The sequence below is a fragment of the Gobio gobio genome, assembly GCF_949357685.1.
Source record: "Gobio gobio genome assembly, chromosome: 11".
Lineage (NCBI taxonomy): Eukaryota > Metazoa > Chordata > Actinopteri > Cypriniformes > Gobionidae > Gobio > Gobio gobio.
In genome coordinates this window covers 39596243-39613464 of record NC_137104.1, presented here as the reverse complement: position 1 = coordinate 39613464, position 17222 = coordinate 39596243, and the positions used below count along the sequence as shown (strand labels likewise).

The 17222-nt window shown below is 39.4% G+C and overlaps 2 protein-coding genes across 3 annotated transcripts in view; one reads left to right on the top strand and one right to left on the bottom strand.

Moving 5' to 3' along the window:
• Positions 1–17222, bottom strand: part of LOC307133598 (craniofacial development protein 2-like) — a 1416430-nt gene that overhangs the window by 333118 nt on the left and 1066090 nt on the right. The window lies entirely within an intron of this gene.
• The window catches only part of fam131ba (family with sequence similarity 131 member Ba), a 40042-nt gene that overhangs the window by 13295 nt on the left and 9525 nt on the right, over positions 1–17222 (top strand). Inside the window, exons 2-4 of one of the 2 annotated variants that reach the window (XM_079828899.1) lie at positions 2438–2475; positions 14077–14179; positions 15288–15506. In XM_079828899.1, coding sequence (XP_079685025.1) covers positions 2438–2475; positions 14077–14179; positions 15288–15506 — 360 coding nt within the window. The remainder of the gene's footprint in view (positions 1–2437; positions 2476–14076; positions 14180–15287; positions 15507–17222) is intronic. The other variant, XM_079828900.1, reaches the window with a different exon arrangement.

Here is a 17222-nt window from a genome sequence, read left to right as displayed (position 1 = left end):
ACATCATGGTGGAATAGACAGTTAGAAAGTTATTGGTTCTGACAGCTGGGATGTGCAGGGATTCGTCTCTATCTGTCTATCAGACCATCCATCCATCCGTCTGTCTGTCTGTTTGTCTATCTACCTACTGTGTGTCTATCTATCTATCTATCTATCTATCTATCTATCTATCTATCTATCTATCTATCTATCTATCTATCTATCTATCTATCTATCTATCTATCTATCTATCTATCTATCTATCTATCTATCTATCTATCTATCTATCTATCTATCTATCTATCTATCTATCTATCTATCTATCTATCTATCTATCTATCTGTCTGTCTGTCTGTCTGTCAATCTATCTGTCTGTAATTCCATCTATCTATCCATCCATCCATCCATCCATCCATCCATCCATCCATCCATCCATCCATCCATCCATCCATCCATCCATCCATCCATCCGTCCGTCCGTCCGTCCGTCCGTCCTTCCGTCATTGCTCTCATCATTGTTACTGTTCTTCTGGCATGGTAGTTCTGACTGTCTCCTTTCTAATTGATTATGAGTAGATCTGCTTTACCTTAACTCACTTTAACTGTCTTTCTCTGTTTACTCTTCACTCTGGCTCATTGGTCTCCTCCAGAGCTGCGCTGCTCTGCATGGCTCTATCCGTCTCTCCAGAGTGGGTTAGGTTGATTGAGGAAATGGCCCTGAGGCCCAAAGGCTCTGCTGTACTTACAGAGAGAGACCAGCAATTAAAAGACACACGCTCACACACACATGCACAGGATGCAATTAATGCATTCTGAGATCCGAATCAGTCTGGAGTGAAGAAAAAAAAAAAAAATCAGATGCAGAGAGCACAAGGACTGGTACATTCTGTTTTGATATGATTAACCCCATCACAATATTGTTATTCTATTGCGTCAACGGTTTAGGACTGTTGTAAATGAGTTCAATGAATCAAGCCAATGCTCAACTCAATTTCACTGATATTGAGCTGAATTAAATAGAGTTAAATTGAATAGAGAGAGACGGGGGGATGGGGAGAGCATGTGTACGGCAGCTACACAGGGTCTCATTCACTAATAATTGTGTACAGTCAAGGTTCTCACATAGAATTTCTGCAAGATTCACTACACAATTTTTGCTGTCTGACACGGAAAATATTTATTTTGTCATATGGAAAAATCAGTGTTGGATCTTTTAGTTGAGCATGCATGCATTTGAAAAACTTTTATTTCGGAAATGTTGGATACTGTTCACAGAAATAATATGTCACTACTCCACTATAGCGAGTGGGGAAAGTTAAGGAAAAAAAATACATTTTTAAATGAGACATTATGGCAGCAACAGGTATGCCATTAAATTTGAAGTATTATATACATTTATTTAATTAGGGCTTGCATGACTTATAATTTTACTAATCAAGTCTACATTTAAAAATTATATCCATCATGTTGATTTTAGAGGCTGTTTCACTATGGGCCAAATTAGTCCCAGATGGCCTAATCACACAAGCTTTACAGCTTTACGCAAACTCTTATTCTGCTCATATCAGACAATCTGACAAGCAACAATATTGCACAGCATGCACCAGGTTTTACCCTTGTTCTACAATTAATTGATGAATCTGGATTATTGTACATGAGAGATCATGTCACCGCAGTTAGCAATTAGCAACCAAACCATCTGCATATGCCGTAAGGGCTTCAACATCTCTTGTACAGCCATATATCACTCTTTGCAAACATATTCCTACTCTCAAAACCAGTCGAAACACAAAAAACACCATTTAAATAAGCGTACAGTCAGTGTACATGATCCCCCGCATGTATGTATGGTTGCTGGTCGGCTCCATTTATTGCTTTGTCTTAAAAACACTGTCATTATGCTTCAAATGTATGTGTTTATGCAGTCTAATGTTACAGGGTGATTGTTTTCAGGCGCATCATTCAAAATGCTAGTTCAAACTGGGTTACATGACATTTCTAGTTTGTCATTTTGAATGAGTCATTGTAAACACACACGGCATCAACATATTTCATAATCGAAATGATGCTGAAGTGCAAATTTAGAGGAAGCTAGAATACAAAATAAAATAAATGGTTGTTTAAGGGCACATCTTAAATTCAGCATCTCTTGGAAGCCTATTCTTGAAATACAATTCCTAATAATTTGCATAATTGCGTCACGCAGCGCAATCACTAAATGTTTTTATCATTTTATAGGAACGATGCGATATAAAAGCATGATGCAACAAATCTCCTTCCCCACAGAGTGCTGGCGGTTTTGGATGGATAATTAATCTAATTTTAGGTCTTTGTGTGAATGTCAGCAGAAAATGTAGCGAGGAGCTGTCAGTTTGACTTAGCTTATTCGGTAAAGGTTGCATAAGCCACATGCCTATTCCCTTATCTCTCTTTCTTTCTGTGTCTCTCTTTCCCTGCAGCGGTGGATGCAGTTCCCGTTCGGAAAGATGGAGAGCAGGTAAGTAAAACTACAACACTTTGCATATTTAAGTTTTGCTTTGCACCAAACCTCTGTCCCATGTTGTGAGCTTAAGCTTTAAGGATCACATCTAAATGACGTCCTTCTCTGAGATGATACTTGTGCGAAGTCTGCATTTCTGTCCAAAGCTATACCAAGTGCTGACATTTGTGCCTCATGGCACTTTAATGAAGTCTTTAGTTAACGCGAAGACCCCCTGTGTGCCAAACGCATGTCTTGCCACCCCCTAGTGCTGAAAGTCAGAGAAAGCGTGATAGTATAATGTGCATTTGAAAAGCCTCGATATTAGATTTCCCACCAAGGCTACGGGAGCCGGACCCCAGAGCCCAACCATTACCGTACAGTATTGCCGTATAACAGTTTTGTCCCCTGGGAAGACATAGCCTCATCCGTCTTCCCTATTTGCCGTCCGTGTTTACATCCTACCCAAGGACAGCAGCTCCTAGCTTGTTGCTCTATTCATCCGCAGATGAATTTGGCACAAAATCTAAAACCAAATGCCATGTTTTATATCTCAATGCAGAGTTAGGAAGCTGAGCCAAGAGGTGGTGTCATCTCACAGTAGCTGGAGCGAATTGAAACAGTGTCTGTGCTGTATGTGTTTGTGTTAGAGAGCACTCAAAAAGGTGATTGCCAGTTGCCAAAAAAATAATAATAGGAGTAATAATAAAAAATAAAAAAATGAAATGTTGCATAGCAATGAAAAACTGTCTAGAATCAGACGCTAGTTGCCATATCGCAAGGCTACATAGCTTAATGCTAGCTGAAAGCGCCCTCAAACTTAGCCTAGCTAAAATCTCACCATAGGCCTATCTCTTAATTCAAAAAGCCTTTCGCCGGTTGCCAAAATAATAATAGTAATAAAAGACAAAAAAAAAAATGGTTGCCTAGCAATGAAAAACTCACCTGAATCAGATGCTAGTTGCTAAGTAGCAAGGCTACTTAAGCTAGCTTAACGCTAGCTCAAATTGCCCTAAAATTTAGCTAAACCCTCACCAAAACAAATCACAGGGTGAATTGGAAGGCTCTAGATGGAATTAGCTTTGGTTTCACAGACTTTTTGTGTGCTTTTAAACCCTGTTTATCCTCATGCAACCTCAGTTGAAAAAGCAGCAAATTACCAAGCTTACTAAACTAACTTGGTGTCCTCTGTGAAATCTAATCTAAAAGGAATATATGGGATAGTGGTTTATTATTTACAATCCTCCTTATTGATTTTGGCCCTCATCTGATACTGTAAGTTTCTTGTTTCACTGCCTAATGCACTTTCATTAAAGATTTGGACCTTTTTGACAACTTTCTGGGTGAAATATCAAGTTCATTTTGTCATCATTTGCTACATCCAGCAAAGTAAACCGTCAGATTGCAGGGTGGTTCTCACAAAACTGTATTCTCTGCAAGCTTTTTTCAAGGTGTCTTTCCATAAAATTCAGAAATGTATGCACATCCATGAAACAAACAAACATTACAGAGCTTTTCAGAATTCACAGTGTATAGTATGTGTACAGTGCAACAGCAAAGAGCTTGTTTACATTTTAGACAAGTCAGGTTGCGATACCAAACAGGACCACAAATTAAACCACCAACTGCCTTAACCTGACTGCATAGTTTACCTACAGCAACATATACATGACAAATCAAAGCATTATCCTGAATGTGTGCGGAAACAATGTGAATGTACTGAAATGTGTCAGTGCATCAAGAGCGCACGTACATGGCTTGTTTGCGCATCAATACAGCGGACTCAACCACACCTACGACTCCTGTACGTCACCGCCATCGTAACTTTAGTGCAATCCTCATCCATCAAAACGTTACTAGCGAGAGGCTGGTTTGCTTAATCCAGCCGAGAAAAGTAGTTTGCATTTATCTGGCCATAGAGCGGTGGGATGTTTTGTCTGTGTGATGCGTGATGGTTTGCTCTCTTCAGAAATAATCACAAAATATGACAGAGCTTGTGTTTTAAAGCGAAACACATTGAAACGAATAATTCAGTGAAAAGTCTCTCTCTGCCATCTCTGATGTAATCAGCCTGGACTTCTAAGATCATCTAACTATGTGACATAAACAGGGCTTGACATTAACTTTTTTGATTTTACAAAGTCACTAGCCACTCAGCATTTTCACTTGCCACAATTTTGACATCGATACCATGGGGAAAAACTTCCAAATTGATATTTTTTCATATTATTTGATAATTTGGCAGCAGGTATATTAGGCTGCTGTCACTTAAAGACCTGACTCACGGATCCATTGACTTTGCGTGATTTACGTGAATCTTCGCCAGGACCGCCATTTTGACATTATTTTGCGTGTATAAAAGCAATAAGCAGCAAAAAAGAACTCAATTTATACAGGAATGAGTAAAATTATGGACAATATGCGCAATCCCAGCCCTGTAACACCAATAATATTCATCCAGAGAAAATGAAAGGAGTGAGTAGGGCGGGTTTGTGTGTTAACTCATTGTCAGAGAGAGCAAGAAAGTGCAGATGGTATTGTGTATTCTGCGGAAAATGAGTATTGGAAGCATTTCAAACATTTAAAGCTGCTGTCCGTAACTTTTTTTGTGTTCAAGATTTACAAAAATTACATAATGAGAATGTACAGCATGAATCCATTTTCCAAACTGTGTTTTTGTCTTACCCTGAAACATTATGGTACACTTATAATAAGTGTTTATATTGGGACTATTTCAGGCCAGACTATAGGAACCGCTGCGGAGGAGCACAGTCCCTGACTCGCCATAGACATAAACAGAGAGAAGTAGCTCCGGCTGCAATGTTCTTCTGCAAGACGTATACAGTTCTGTTTATTAACCGCTAGAGTGCAAAAAGTTAAGTATTAGAGTGCAAAAAAGTTAAGTGCAGCTTTAAGTATCGACATTGAAAAATCTATATTTTTGATAACACTACATTGCACTGTTTATTATCTCAATGCCTTTTTAAAAGAATACAATTGAAAATTGTATTATATGTAGGAATGTATTATAACTAGTAGGAATGACTGCGTTACACACCACTGCTGAAATACACTCACATTTGGCGGGTGTTAATGTCAAGCCCTGGGCGTAAATTACATTATTGACGCAATTTCACTTATTTCAGTAATTTATTTGCGTTAGATTTTAAAACCCCCAAAATATCCGACTCTTGGGGGTTAATAAAGGCCTTCTGAAGCGAAGCTATGCGTTTTTGTAAGAAACATATCCATATTTATAACTTTATAAATTATAATCACTGGCTTCTGGAGTTCCGGCCGTAGAGTGAACTCTGACCTGACTCATGACATATTGACAAATGTGGAAGCGCAGAGGATAGAGCAAACCAAAGCACTGATCACAAATTAGAAGTCTAAAATGAGATTTTGTAAAGAGAAATGTCAGAGGAGCTTTAGTTTGTTGCCCAGCCCTATTTGTATAAACCGTGAGAGGCGTCTACTCTCACCTAAGCTCAAGCTACATCTACATCCTACGTCATGCGTCGGGTCAGAGGTCACTCTTCGGCCAGAACTTGACTTGTGTACGATCTTAAACGGAAGCTAGTGATTACAGTTTATGAAATGCATCGCTTCACTTCAAAAGGCCTTTATTAAGCCACTAGAGCTGTATAGATTACTTTTATGAGGGATGGATGCTCTTTTTTGGACTTTAAAATCCAAGTTACCATTTACTCCCATTATAAAGAGTATATTTTTTTAATATAACTCAGATTGTGTTTGGCTGGAAAAAAAAAGTCATATACACCTAGGATGGCTTGAGGGGGGAGTAGCCTACATTATGGGGTTATTTTAATTTTTGGTTGAACGAAAGTATTGTTGATATTTTATCTGATTTAGTTTGACTTATAAAAGTGCTCATTGTAGTAGCGGCATCTCTCAATTATTTTGAGCATGTGATTTCTGTGACGTCCATATAGACAAGTATCCTTTTTAGGAAAAAATGGTTTATTATTGTGACATAAATGCTGTTTTGAAATCAAATCCCATCCAAACGCCTTTGAAAAAGGCGTCCCCATTAAAATGTGAGGCAAAACATTAATTACTTTATCACGGGGTGGAGAAGAAAACTAATTCAATGTTGTTCATTTGCATCTAGCAGTATTCACCCCCCACAGAAAAATTGTAGGTGGCTGCCGTAATTGCAAGCCAGCCTCAAAAATGTATTTTTAGGAGCCAGCTCCACGGTTTATGTAACAGAAGCGTCCATAAAGACTAAGATGGTGGGAAACTAATCGATTGATGCCCGAACCGCCGAACCATGCCGGTAGTCTGTTCAAAGTTTCCAAGAGGCAGACATTTACCCCACACCAATACCTTTCTGACACTGACCTCCATTTGACCTTTCATATTGATCTCTCTCATAATGAACAATGAGCGGCTACTGCTGTTCGTACTTGCACCAGTGTTTGTCTCGCTGCGCTGTGTGCGGTGTAAATGCGATCGATCGCTCGCTGTATGTTTGGGTTGGCTAGGATTACTTACTCCAGTGCTACTCATCAAAGTCGTCTCCATCTCCTCTTGTTGTTGTCCTCATCCATTGTAGAGACTTCTAAGGCAGATATCAACATGGATACACTAGGTGGTACTTAATTCATGAATATTTGACCCCATGTTAGCTGTATATCACGACAAGGGTTCATACAAAGATATATCTTGGTCTGCACAACCGTTCGTAACAGATGAACAGCGTCTCGCTTCCTTCTCCTGCTTTCTGTTTATCTGTTGTTCTTTCAGATCTAGTGTTCTGTACTTGGCTTGATGTTCAGCCTTCTGCTGTTTCCTGCTAACTGAAATCATGCCTTTTCTTCTTTTTTACTGTATCTTTCCCATCTATTCTTCAATTGTTTTCTTCTAGCAAGGACGTGCCGAATTTTCCTGGGAAGGAATCAATGTAAGTCCTATATTGACCTTTTTGCGTTTCATGCTACACTTTCTCTCTCTCGTTTACTTTTGTAATTTTTTTTCTCTGCCCAACTAACGAAAATATGTTGTTATACATTTTGATAACGTTCCCATAAAGTTCTAACATTTTTATTTCTGAATCTTTTCTGAAATAACTAAAAATGCAAATGTTTAATGTTATATGTACGTTAAAGAAACACCACTATTTTTGAAAATAGGCTCATTTTCCAACTCCCTTAGAGTTTTACCATTTTCGAATCCATTCAGCCGATCTCCGGGTCTGCCGGTTGCACTTTTAGCATAGCTTAGCATAGATCATTGAATCTGATTAGACCGTTAGCACCTCGCTTGACTCTTCTGTAGTAACATCGTGTACTAAGACCGATGGAAAATGAAAAGTTGTGATTTTCTAGGCCGATATGGCTAGGAACTATACTCTCATTCCTGCGTAATAATCATAGAACTTTGTTGCCGTACCATGGGTGCAACAGGCGCAATGATATTACGCAGTGCCTGAAAATAGTGCCCAGCTAGGTAACTTCCAACGTGACCGGCTCTAAGGCTGAATCCGAAGATCGTTTACACTCATCTTCTTCTACTTCTTCCAGCGTGCGTGCAGTTCAGTTCTGTTGACAACTATGCGTTGCTCAACATACGTCACTTACTCTGTTGCTCTGACTGGTTATAGAGCAGAGACATTTTCTTTCCAGGTTCGGTTTAAACACACCCCATAATCACAGCCCAATGGAGCAGTATCAGACTCATATTCTGGCTAGAATCTCAGTATGATGACATCAGGCTAGTTCCTAGCCATATCGGCCTAGAAAATCGCAACTTTTAATTTTCTGTCGGTCTTAGTACACAATGTAACTACAGAAGAGTCAAGTTTTAAATTGGAAAAATATTGAAACTAATCAGATTCAATGATCTATGCTAAGCTATGCTAAAAGTGCAAATGCCAGACCCGGAGATCGGCTGAATGGATTAAAAAAACGGTAAAACTCAACTGTTTTACTCTAAGGGAGTTGGAAAACAAGCCTATTTCAAAAATAGTGGCGTGTTCCTTTAAGAGAACATTGCATTTTATCATTTTGCGAACATTATGGGAATGTTACTTGTTGATGTTCTCTAAACATTCTGAAACAAGTAATTTTTACAATTAATTTTTTTTTTTTAAGTTCCACGGACAACGTACAAATAATATTTTGTGCTAAACATTATTAAAGCCCAAATAACTTTGAACTAACACTCTATTAACATTACTGGAATAATGTTTGTTCAGAGCCTTGCCAGAAAGTTGCCAAAGTTCTGAGAGTGTTCCCTTTTAACTGGGTGGGTGTACAGCAAATGTTTTAACGAATGCTCAAAAAAACATTGACAGCAGGTTATGACAGGTATGATGCTGATGTTGTGAAGATAAATATCATAATAGTATATGGTTGAGAGGCACTAAAAGGGTTGTATCAATATAAATCACAAACTGACCTTAAATGTCTGCTGTGACTCCACAAGTGTTTAGTCACTGGCAGGTTTCTCTGGGGGTTTGAGCTGTCTGCCAGCTGTCTTCGATAGGCCACGTCATGTTGTCTGAGATTTGGCCTGTTTTGTGAATTGTAGGTGGCACTGGATGTGAGAGATGATAACACTGTTATTCACACAGAGTTAGTGACATCTGCCCTCGTTCTAAAATGAAAAAAGGACAGTTAATGCCACCTTTAGAGATAAATCAGAAAGTGTATCAAATCGAAATTTACTTGCTATACTGTTGAACTATTTTTGACACTAAGAAAGTGGTTATATATATGAATGTATAAATGCATGTTTTGTTCATCAAGCTTTTATGAATTTTGACATACACTGCCATTCAAAAGTTTTTGATCGGTAAGATTTGTAATGTTTTTACAATGCTCACTTCTCTTGTGCTCACCAAGGCAGCATTAATTCAATAAAAAATACAAAACAACAACAAAAAACAAAACAATAATATTGTGAAATATTATTAAAATGTAAAATAACTGTTTTCTATTTGAGTATATTTTGAAATGTAATTTATTTCTGTGATGCAAAGCTGAATTTTCAGCATCATTACTCCAGTCTTCAGTCACATGATCCTTCAGAAATAATTCTGATATGATGATTTGCTGCTCAAGAAATATTTCTGATCATTATCAATGTTGAAAACAGTTGTGTACATTTTTTCAGGACCCTTTGATGAATAGAACGTTAAAAAGAAAAGAAGAACAGCATTGAAATATAATCTTTTGTAACATTATGTATTTTGATAACGGTAGTGCACTGTAAAAAAATGGTTTGATCAATAAGTTATATGGATTAATAACTTTTTTTCAACTCATTTTTTAAAGTCAGTTTAATGCAATCTATTGACTTAAACAAGTTGATTGTACTTAAAAATTTAAGGCAGCAACTTTTTTTACAGTGTGTATAATGTTACAAAAGCTTTCTATTTCAGATAAATTCTGCTATTTTGAACTTTCTATTCATTAAAGAATCCTGAAAAAAAAGTTGTACACAACTGTTTTCAACACTGATAATAATAATGATAAATGCTTCGTAAGCAGCAAATCAGCATATTAGAATGATTTCTGAAGGATCATGTGACACTGAAGACTGGAGAAATGATGCTGAAAATTCAGCTTTGCCATCACAGGAATAAATTACATTTTAAAATATATTCAAACAGAAAACTATTATTTTAAATTGTAATAATATTTCACAATATGTATATATACCCCACTCGTGATTTTATATATATATATATATATATATATATATATATATATATATATATATATATATATATATATATATATAAAATCACGAGTGGGGTATACCTAATGTATTTTATGTTTTAGAGTAAAACATGCAAATATCTTGACCTTGTGTTTACCACAGGCATTATTTCATGCATTTACCACCCCCAAAAAACAATGAACAATGACAATGAAAGTCAAAAATGCTATCTTGATTCTGGGTTTTAGGCTTCATTCCTGCAGCAAAATAAAAATGTTTAATTACAGATATGTATGACTTTTGGTAACACTTTATTTTACCTTGGCCCTGTTACACATTTTACATGTAGGCTAGTAGTAATAACTGTCAAATAGGCCTATGCATAGTTACTTGCAACTAACCCTAACCCTAAACCAAACCCTAACCCTAATTATATAGTAGCTATGTAGATAGTTCATTACTTTTGCTTAGTATAATTAGCCTACACTGTAACAAGGACACCTTAAAATAAAGTGTAAACAACTGTTTTTTTCCCCATGGAACACAAAAGGAACAATTTTGCATCATGTAGCTACTGTAGGGCTCCAGGTGGTGCGACTAAATTTTGTTAGAGGTCGCACTGGTGCCAACACCACGTTGTCCAACTGATAAGATCTGCAACTTCAGTTACATGAGAAACATGAAACGGCAAACAAAATGAAAGTGCAACGAAATCGTGCTTCTCATTTTAAGCTGCGTAGGTTTCCTCACGAGCCATATCGATCATGTGACATCTTTACTTCACAGCGTTGGGAGATCCAGCGAGAAAGCGTTTGAATTCACAGCAGAATTAATAACATTCCAACAACGTATTTGGGAAGCATTCAAAATCGGCGCAGAATTACGCTATAAACTGTATCGGATCAAACAGCGCTGACGCGGAAACCAGGAAAACCTTATAGAGTGAAATTCAAGCACTTTTTAAGGGTCTTCAAGAGCTTCACACATTTTCCAGCCATTAATATTATCCCATTTTAATGTTATTTTGAATGATTATTTGTTAAACTAAAAGTTGAAAGACTTTGTGGCAAGACATGAATTGACCACTATAACCAGTAGATGGCGGCAGAGGAGCACTTGACAATTCCACTCCCTAATAGTAATGGAAAAAGGTAGGAATTAAGTCACTAATTCAGAAAAACTAAACCTTTAAACAGAAAACAAATAAAGAGCACTCCTTTTAAAATCACCAAAGTAGTCGATGATAGAACAAAAATGGTACATTAAATAAGAGTAGAATATTTAACCTTTCTCTATAAAAATTAGGTTCCCTTTCGAAAGGGAACTCGCGCTGTGTCAGTTGACGCTACGGGGAACGCCTCCAGCGTGACAGGTGTCTGAATCACTATTGAATCACATCAATCCTATTGACCGGCGACAGCCTCTGACGTCATAGACGTGCGAGCAGGAAGTATATAAGGGCGCCGTGCAGAACATGACACCATCCTTTCGTCTTCAGGGACTGTTTGTCTGTTTCAAAATCGAATGCGTTAATCGAAAAGAGGATGAAGTGCACATCTCTGAAGCGCGGCTCCAGGAAATGCGCCGACCCGTGTCCCAGGTATCTGACACCTGATGACACGCACACTCTCTGTGTATACTGCCTGGGGGAAGAGCACACGCAGGAAGTTCTCGAGGGAGCCTCCTGCACGAATAGTGAGCTTCTTCCCATCCGGATGCTTCGCTCTCGTCTGGCCCTCTTCTCGAGGGAAGAGGGCCCAGCATCTGGAGACGCTCCCGCCCGCGCTGAGGCAGAGCAGTGACTTCTGTCCTGGGGTTCCCAGATGGACTTGGCTCGTCGTCTGGAGGAAGGTGTAGTCCTCGCGGACGATCAGCCAGGTCGTGAGGGGCAGCTGTCGGGGGTGGAGTTGGATCTCTCCTCCTCCTCAGCTGGGGCTCTTTCACACGAGCAAGGGATGGCTGAGCAGGGTGGTGATGAGTCGACTGAGGTCGATCCCTCTCAGCCAGCCTGCCCCGTGTATGGGGAGCTGCTTAAGGTTATGGAACGCGCTACCGACAGGCTGCAGCTGCAGTGGCGGCGTGTTAGGAGAGAACCCGCACGTGCGAATCGTCTCGACGATCGGTTTCTCTCCGGTCATAACCCTCCAGCTCCTGGGAGCCTTCCATTCCTCCCAGATCTTCACGATCAGATCTCGGGGGCATGGAAGAACCCGTACTCGGCCCGGATCTTCCGGTATCAGAGGAGGAATTTTGCTGATGTCGAGGGATCGGCCGAGTCTGGGTATGTGTGGATGCCACCGTTTGACGGTAGCTATGTAACCTCTGTTCCCTGAGAAGAGGGAACGAGACGCTGCGTCTTGTTGCCATGCCTCGGGGCCTACCTGCCGAAACAGTCCCTTCAGACGAAAAGATGGTGTCATGTTCTGTACAGCGCCCTTGTGTGCTTCCTGGTCGCACGTCTATGACGTCAGAGGCTGTCGCCAGTCAATAGGATTGACATGATTCGATAGTGATTTAGACACCTGTCACACTGGAGGTGTTCCCCGTAGCGTCAACTGACGCAGCGTCTCGTTCCCTGTTCTCAGGGAACAGAGGTTACATACGTAACCTGAGACGTTTTTGCACATTACTGTCATTAATAAAAGTAAATTTGATCTGCATATCAATTCAAACTCAGTGCTCTAACGTTAAATTTCCAACAAACAAACAAACATGTAATAATACTGCACTTATTAATGCAACAAAAAATTAATTATGAGACATTTTCCCCCAGCACCACCAAATCAGGGGCTGGCACCACCATCTGTAGAACCTAGAGGCACCGGTGCTACTGCTCTCAAATACTGCTCTCAAAGTCTGGAGCCCTGTACTGGTTGTTTCCCCTCCCAAGCAATTATAGTGAATGCCGACTAGAGCTTTCAAGCTTACAAAAAAGTATCTTAAAAGTGTCATGTGTCACTGTGTGTACACTAAATTTCATGCTTTCTGAAACCATATGATAGTTTTGTATAAACTATGAAATTACGTTGTTTTGACCAAATCATTGTGAACTGAATCAAATTATTCATTGAGAAGACTCAAAAGAATGGTTTGTTCATGAACTGAACATCACTAGTTGTCTAATGAACCCTCATGAATGTGAAAAGGAGAAATAGGGTGAATGTGAGGATTCTCAGTGAGTATGGTAACATGGTAAAGCCATGGTATGGTAAAGTCACCATGAAATCAAAATCGACAATCAAAATAACTTCCCCTCCCTCTTGCAGCGACATCACTCTCTTCTCTGATGACATGTTTTCTGGTGCGAGGGCAGGACAACCTGTCAATCACATGAGATCGACCAATAGCAAACCACAACCATCCAATCAATTCCTGATAGACAAAATCAAGTCCCGCCCAACATTTTTTCTTGTTCGAGAAGCTGTTGTACTCTGATATACGTCACAATAAGGTAGAAAAAGACTATCACATCTTCTGTTTCATGCTGACTTAAAATTTTAGTCTGTTTCAATGCAAAGTTATTGAATAGCTTCAGAAGTTTCAGAAAACTGTTGTATGGAGCGAGTTTATGGTCATTTCTCATTGAATTTCATTGTATTAAAAATAGTGACCAATATATGACATGAGGGTGAGCAAATGATGACAAAATTATTATTATTTGGTGAACTAACCCTTTTGTGTGCTTTTAGTTGCCAGCAACCGTAAACAATCTACTGTTAAGCTAATGAACTTTATTACATGGAGGATTGTTTATTATCAATTATGATTAATAAATGCAATTATTTATTGAGCCTTGGTCTTGGTGCCCTTCTTTCTTTCTTTCTTTCTTTCTTTCTTTCTTTCTTTCTTTCTTTCTTTCTTTCTTTCTTTCTTTCTTTCTTTCTTTCTTTCTTTCTTTCTTTCTTTCTTTCTTTCTTTCTTCGCCAGCTGTCCATGGAGGACACCACCTCCATTTTGCCCCGTCTGAAGCGGAACTCCAACGCCTATGGGATTGGAGCTCTGGCTAAGTCCTCTCTGACAGGTGTGTCAGGTGTGTGTCTGTCCCGGTAGCTGGTAACCGACCCCATGTTGGCTCCAGAGGAGGAGATGGTGATTGGAGCCAACATGGCTGCCCCTGTGGGTCCCCCCTCCCTTCCTTTCCAGTTTCACCACCTGCCTCCTCCATTAATTAGTGCATGTCAATGGCCTCTTTAGCCATTGATGAAATCCCCAGTCAGATCCAACAAGAGTTCACAAAAAACAAAAAACGCCTGACGTAAGTGTACTATTCATCTCCACAAGCTTGCAGCTGGGAAACGTAGTCTTTCGGTGTGACGTCAGCTGTGTACTGTAGTGTGTTTTGTGGTTATGTGAGGTGTAGTGCTCTTTTGTGAAGTAAATTGTTGGTCAGTAGTGTGTTGTGGTGTTGTTTTTTTATGGATACTGCTCACTGTCACAACAGGTTTCTGTAAACGTAGGTATCTGAATACCTCTCGGCTTCATGTCCTGTATTATTTGTATTTCTCTTGTTTTTCTTAAATGCTTGAAAATGAGGTGAAGTGCCCAAGTGATACCATTAGATTGTTTTTCTCCGGGAACAAATGGAGGTGATTTATCAAAGTATTTAAAGAGAGGCAGTCACTTTATCAGATGGGATTTTTATCATTGTCAGCAGCCTTGAGAAAAATCACACAAGCGAGGTTGCCATCAGACTACCTTGTTTTTAAGCTCTCTTTTGCATTCAGAGGCTTATGTTTTAAACTAATGAGACAGACGAGAAATTTGCATGCTAATGAGCCATTTTGTTTAAAGGAAATGTTTAGAGTTTTTTCTTTGGTCTCTAATTATTCATACATGCATAAAAGCTTATGAATCTCGTGTAATTCATTAGTTTTGTGAATAATGTATTTCTAAAGATGGCCAACCAATCGCATCTCTTTCACACCTTGCGATCGATCAAATCAACAGGCTGTAGCTCATTCATAATCACCCATTCAGTTGTTATCATCCACAGTGCTTTGCACTAGTTAACTATAGTATGGTGCCCAAACAGAAGACACATATCCCATAATGCACTGCCTGGCCGCCTTCATTTCGCTCCTCTCTGCAGCTCCACGTAGAGTGTGTACAGACGCTGATTTGTGTTTCTCTCTCTTTAGGGGTTAGCAGATCAATGAAGGACAAAGTGACCAAGCCCACTGCCATGGCTCAGGGTCGCGTGGCCCATATGATTGAGTGGCAGAGCTGGGGTGTACCATCCGCAGGGCCAGAAGGAGGAGCGGGCCGCTCCAACCTGAACCGCGAGAGGGAGAGACGGCTTGAAAATGACGCCTATAGTGACTTGAGTGACGGAGAAAAAGAGGCACGAATGGCAGCAGGTGAGATGTTTGACTGAAGACGTTGAGATGACTGAAAATGCATATTGCTCATTAATATCACATTAAATATGCCAGCAGCCATATCACCCTGTAGCCCAAGACTGGTTTCCCACTGAAGCTAAGCAGGGCTGAGCCTGGTCAGTACCTGGATGGGAGACCAACTGGAAAAACTAGGTAGCTACTGGTAGAGGTGTTAGTGAGGCCAGCAGGGGGCGCTCACCCTGTGGTCTGTGTGGGTCCTAACGCCCCAGTATAGTGGTGGGGACACTATACTGTAACAAGCACCGTCCTTCGGATGAGATGTTAAACCAAGGTCCTGACTCTCTGTGGTCATGAAAAATCCCAGGATGTCCTTCGATAAAGAGTAGGGGTGTAACCCCGGCATCCTGGCCAAATTTGCCCATTGGCCTCTGTCCATCATCCCCATATATATATATATATATATATATATATATATATATATATATATATATATATATATATATATATATATATATATATATATATATATATATATATATATATATATATATATATATATATATATATGATTGGCTTCATCACTCATACCATCTCCTCTCCACCAATCAGCTGGTGTGTGGTGGGCGTTCTGGCGCAATATGGCTGCCGTCGCATCATCCAGGTGGATGCTGCACATTGGTGGTGGTTGAGGAGATTCCCCCCCTTCTATGTAAAGCACTTTGAGTGCCTAGAAAAGTGTATATAAATGTAACAAATTATTATTATTATTATCATTAAATATCTTACAAATGTACAGTGCTAGTATTCAATAGTATTCAATCTCTTGCAATTTTGCTTCTCAGGTTTTTTTTTGTACTGAAAGATGTGTTTTGTATGTAAGATTTTTGGACTCAAATATCCAAAAACCACTAGAACAATGTTATATTTTGTTGACTTGTGTACTTATATTATCCCAAATGTTTCCACGGACCATGTCCGTACTAATGACATCATACCTGCGTTACCCTCGATTTCCGATTTTCGATTGCCCCACCCTGCTTCATACTACAGTAACGTTAATAAATCTTTAATACATTAGCTCATCCATGAATATGATTTCTGTTGAATTCTTTTCCACCGGCTGTAGAGGTGAAGACAGCAACTCCCATGATTCCGCAAAATCAAGGCATCATCAAACTACGCCTTTGTTTAAGCGACCTCTAGTGAAAATTAAATATTGTGCCTTTAATTTTTTTTTACAGTAAAATCCCGAGATGTGGGAATGCATTCAGTGCGCGACTCTCACTATGCATTTTGGGCATTCTCTAGCCATCAAGCGTACATCAGTTGTACACTCGTTATTGCAGTGCATTATGGGATTGAATGAGTGCACTCAATAACGTCCACTATGGTTTCGGACACCACTACAAATGGCTGTCCCCTCAAATAGTGCCTGATTTAAGGGTATAGGGGGCAATTTCGGACACAGCTTAGAACTCAGGTAAAACAGAGACAGCACGTGAAGTAAACAGGACATGGTAATCAAACTAAATAAGATATACAGATATATATATTTTTCTTTACTTTCACTTTTCATCAATTTAATGCATTCTTTCATTTCTTTAAAAAAACCAACAACAAAACCACTCTCAATGACCATTCCAGTCATATCTGACCCTTGGTGATTCTATGGCCATCTCTATCTCTATGCGAGAGACTGACCATGAATTTTCGTGGCAATTATTTTTCCGGGGT